General features: G+C 50.0%; 1 protein-coding gene across 1 annotated transcript; it reads left to right on the top strand.

Annotated features, from left to right (window-relative positions):
* Window positions 1-271: 271 nt before the first annotated feature.
* Window positions 272-3,231, top strand: EIF1 (eukaryotic translation initiation factor 1). The gene is made up of 4 exons (XM_032279678.1): window positions 272-539; window positions 1,242-1,405; window positions 1,549-1,650; window positions 2,373-3,231. The coding sequence occupies exons 1-4, from the start codon at window positions 509-511 to the stop codon at window positions 2,415-2,417; spliced, it is 342 nt and encodes a 113-aa protein (XP_032135569.1). The 5' UTR covers window positions 272-508; the 3' UTR covers window positions 2,418-3,231.
* The last annotated feature ends 1,300 nt before the right edge of the window (window positions 3,232-4,531 follow it).

The raw sequence follows: 4,531 nt of genomic DNA, 5'->3' as shown, positions 1-4,531 counted from the left end.
CGAGCAGGCAGCGATGCAACAGGGTCAAGAAAGTGGAACGTACCAAAGGACACAGTGCGTAGGCGCGCTCGAAACCATGGCCGGTTTTTTCGACAGCCCAGACACCGTCCACCCGCACTGCGCAGGCGCCGAGACAGATCAAGCTTTCCCTCCCCCTCCCACCTCTCCTAGAGTCAAGAGGACGCCCTCCTGCCGCAGACTTCCTGCGCAAGCGCCATCCCGTGTCCCCGCCCTCGAACCAATTGGAAGCGGCGCCGCATGGGCGCTTGGGGCACGACACCGTGGGTGGGGCCGGGACGTGAGGGCAGCGTGCTGGCGTCACAGGGGCGGGTATATAAGTGAACACAGGCACCGCCCCTCTGCCCCAGTCACTGAGCCGCCGCCGAGGACTCAGCAGCCTCCCCCTTGAGCCCCCTCGCTTCCCGACGTTCCGTCCCCCCTGCCCGCCTTCTCCCGCCGCCGCCGCCTTCCGCAGGCCGTTTCCACCGAGGAAAAGGAATCGTATCGTATGTCCGCTATCCAGAACCTCCACTCTTTCGGTAAGCTACGGGGAAGGTCGCAGGCTCGGGTGGGGCAGCGGGGCCTTCCGGGCCCGGAGACGGGTTCCGGGAAGCTGCCAAGCGCTTCGGGCCTTCGTAAGCTTGGGCAGAGAGAAGATGTCTAGGGTTGCAGGGCAGCGGGATCGAGGCCTGGGCCCCGGGGTCGGACCCTGAGCGCGACCGGAAGGAGCGGGCGGGAGAGCAGCTCTTGGGCGGGCTCGGCGTCTCGGTGGCGCATTTACTAATGGCTCCTGGATCTCTTCAGGCCACACCCGCCCTTCCCACCACCCTTGCGTCCTGTCCGTTACGTCACCAGCCGTTGTCACGGAGCCGAAGGGAAAGGCGGTGCCAGCTCTTAAGTGGCAGGCGTGTGCACCAATGGGAATGGGAGGCTCGGCCCCGCCTCGGTAGCTCGGGTTCCGGCGGGTTGCATCAGCCGGGTGGGGCACCGCCTGCCAGCCCGGGCTCCCTCGACACGTGATCGGCTTCCCAGGCAGAGGGGGAGGTCCGGGCGTTCCCCGAGTCTGAGGAAGCCGGCCGTCCCTGACTGACCTGCTCAGGGAGAGCCAGCAAAGAACTCATTCGGCTTCACCCAAGCCCTGTCGATTTCAGTGTTATTTTCTGCATACGCAAAATATCTGGGGGGATGGCACTTGCATCTGAGCCTTGACAGCTCTGAACGAGCTTAACCTTTCTTTTCAGACCCCTTTGCTGATGCAAGTAAGGGTGATGACCTGCTTCCTGCTGGCACTGAGGATTATATCCATATAAGAATTCAACAGAGAAACGGCAGGAAGACCCTTACTACTGTCCAAGGGATCGCTGATGATTACGATAAAAAGAAACTAGTGAAGGCGTTTAAGAAGGTAGGTCTTAAGTGAGATTGCGGAAAAGTCATAATGGTTTGGCCACAAGGGGGTGCCCGTTGTGTTGTATTGTTAGCAGAGGGGTATAAATGTATTCATGCTCTTGCGCGGCCTAATTTATTTTGTTTCCTTTTTGCTTGCAGAAGTTTGCCTGCAATGGTACTGTAATTGAGCATCCAGAATATGGAGAAGTAATTCAGCTACAGGGTGACCAACGCAAGAACATATGCCAGTTCCTCGTAGAGGTGAGTTCAGTCACTCTTGATTGTGCCTCTCTATGGGTAAATTTTAGATGCTATTAGTTTCTGCTGGGGGCATAAAAGTTGGCTAAGGCTGAGCAAAACCACAGTTGGGTTTTAAAGTACATAGACTTACTTATGGTTTTTTGGTTTTTTTTTTTATAAAGACGGGGTTTCACCATGTTGGCCAGGATGGTCTCTTATCTCTTGACCTCGTGATCCACCTGCCTTGGCTTCCCAAAGTGCTGGGATTACAGGTGTGAGCCACCACACCCGGCCAACTTATTTCTATTTTTAAAAAGGTAGAAGGAACTTATCTGCCTTCGATTTACTGTTTGTGGGGATCTGCTTTACAGATGCAAATTTCAGTAGCACACAGATATATTGCAAAATAAGCTAAATGCTGGCTTGTTTCTGTATTTGTACGGATATGAGGTTTTAAAAATGAATTTCCTGAGTATTAATACTAAAATACTATATTGTCAGCTCTTGATACAATTGAAGAGATTTCAGATATCTGACAAGTCTCATTCTCTACTTCAGAATCTTGGAAGGCACTGGGTGTTCAAAAAAGGTGGCTCTTAACTGAGGCCCCTCCGTTGAGCCATTGTGTGCACCCCTGGCTCTTGGACGGCGTAGTAGCAGGAAGGCAGGGTTGTTGCCATTAGAAATGGAGGCTTTAACGCTCCCTGTCCACCATTTAAAACTTTGCCTTTTTGTTTTTTCAGATTGGACTGGCTAAGGACGATCAGCTGAAGGTTCATGGGTTTTAAGTGCTTGTGGCTCACTGAAGCTTAAGTGAGGATTTCCTTGCAATGAGTAGAATTTCCCTTCTGTCCCTTGTCACAAGTTTAAAAACCTCACAGCTTGTATAATGTAACCATTTGGGGTCCGCTTTTAACTTGGACTAGTGTAACTCCTTCATGCAATAAACTGAAAAGAGCCATGCTGTTTAGTCTTGAAGTCCCTCATTTAAACAGAGGTCAAGCAGTAGGTGCCTGGTAGTGTCAAGCTTGAAACCAAGCAGTACCATCATGATTCAGCCAAACCCAGAGCCCTGAGATCACAGACAACCATGGCCAGAAGCTCCTCCGCTCTCCCTCTGCAGAGTTCCCTGCCCTAAGAGAATGTTACCACCTGAACAGTCCTCAGTGAATCTGAAAGGAGAGGATGGGGTAAGGCAGCACCAGCAGCTGTACCACTAGAAGGGAGCCTCTGGTGGTAGAAGATCCCCTGGTGTCTCCAGCCTGACCTGGTCAGAGTTCAGAGAGGCCCCCTTCCCTCTAGTGAGATGATAGGACATCTGGCTTGCCACAAAGGTCTGTTTGACTAGACGTATCCTAGCTAAGGGATGTCCAAACATCAGAATGTGAGGCCAACCTTCTATCAGAGTTAAACTTTTGACAAGGGAACAAATCTGAAACTGATGAGTCATGTAGCTAGCTGTAGAGCTTGCACCTTAATAGCAGTGGCTGCCTAATGCCATGTGAAGTAACAAACTGGTTTTTGGTTTTTTTCCCTTTCAGTTTTAATGTTATGTGTAATGTATTTAAACCCTTATTTAAATAAAACTTGTTTTCAGAAATACCTGACTTGCAGATTCTATTTATATATATATGGTCGATCTTGTAAATATAAAGGAACCACAGAAATGAGCAGTGGAGGGTATGTCTGTACCCACAGCTTCTCAACAGGGGCCTGAACTTGGCCAAGAAAACCTTTATGAGCTTGTCCCTCTAGTCAACTGAACTTTTTTTGTCTCTTTTTTGAGATGGAGTGCAGTGGCACAATCACTTACTACAGCCTCTGCCTCGGGTTCAAGCAATTCTCATGCCTCATCCTCCCTAGTAGCTGGGATTATGGGCACTGATTTTTGTGTTTTTAGTAGAGACGGGGTTTAACCATTTTGGCCAGGCTGGTCTTGGACATCTGGCCTCAAGCAATCCCACCTGCCTCGGCCTCCCAAAGTGTTGGGATTACAGGCGTGAGCCACCCTGCTCGGCAGGTCAACTATTTTTGCAAGCATTTACCCAGAGTCATGCTGTCCTGTTTATCAGTGTCTTGGAATAAGGGGCTGCATGGCTGAGATTCTTGGCCGCCAACAGCCTGAATGATGCATTGGTCTCTGGGCTATCAATGTTAGCTGTGGAGGAACTTTGATAGAGTAGGTTGCTTGGAAACCTTGGAGTCCCCTCAGTAACAGCCTTGGTTTAAGGGCACAGAATGGAAGGAGATGCAGGCTCTGTAACAAGGACAGTCATGCTGTGGGTTAAGATCCTCAAATTGCTAAAAGAGTGTGTGTACTCTGGGTAGTGAGTTTGTAGTATTTGAAGAGCTGAAGTGTTAAGAGGCCATCCCTCATAAAGGACAATCAGTGGCAAGTAAAAGACCAAGTTCTGTTCCTGGGTCCGTTAATTTAGTTTAAAAAGTTCTCCCGCGCTTGGTGTGGTGGCTCACATTTGTAATCCCAGCATTTCAGGAGGCCGAGGAGGGCAGATCATCTGAGGTCGGGAGTTCGAGACCAGCCTGACCAACGTGGAGACACTGTCTCTACAAACTAAAATTAGCCGGCTATGATGGTGTATGCCTATAATCCCAGCTACTCGGGAAGCTGAGGCAGGAGAATCTTGAACCCAGAAGGCAGAGGTTGCAGTGAGCCAAGATTGCACCATTGCACTCCAGCCTGGGCAACAAGCGAAACTCAGTCTCAAAAACAAAAAAAGACTCCCAGCACGCATATCTGGATGCGCTCACGTGCTTTCTAAGGATGCTTCATTCAACAATGAGCCTCATACATAGTTTTGCTACAATAAGATTATAATACATTTTGGGGGGTGTTTTTGTTGGTTTTTTGGTGTTTTTTTTTTTTGAGATGGCATCTTGCTCT

This window comes from Sapajus apella, unplaced genomic scaffold, assembly GCF_009761245.1.
Source record: "Sapajus apella isolate SASKATOON/1434 unplaced genomic scaffold, GSC_monkey_1.0 scaffold12, whole genome shotgun sequence".
Classification (NCBI taxonomy): domain Eukaryota; kingdom Metazoa; phylum Chordata; class Mammalia; order Primates; family Cebidae; genus Sapajus; species Sapajus apella.
Note: the sequence above shows the minus strand (reverse complement) of the source record. Positions and strands in the feature narration are given on the sequence as shown.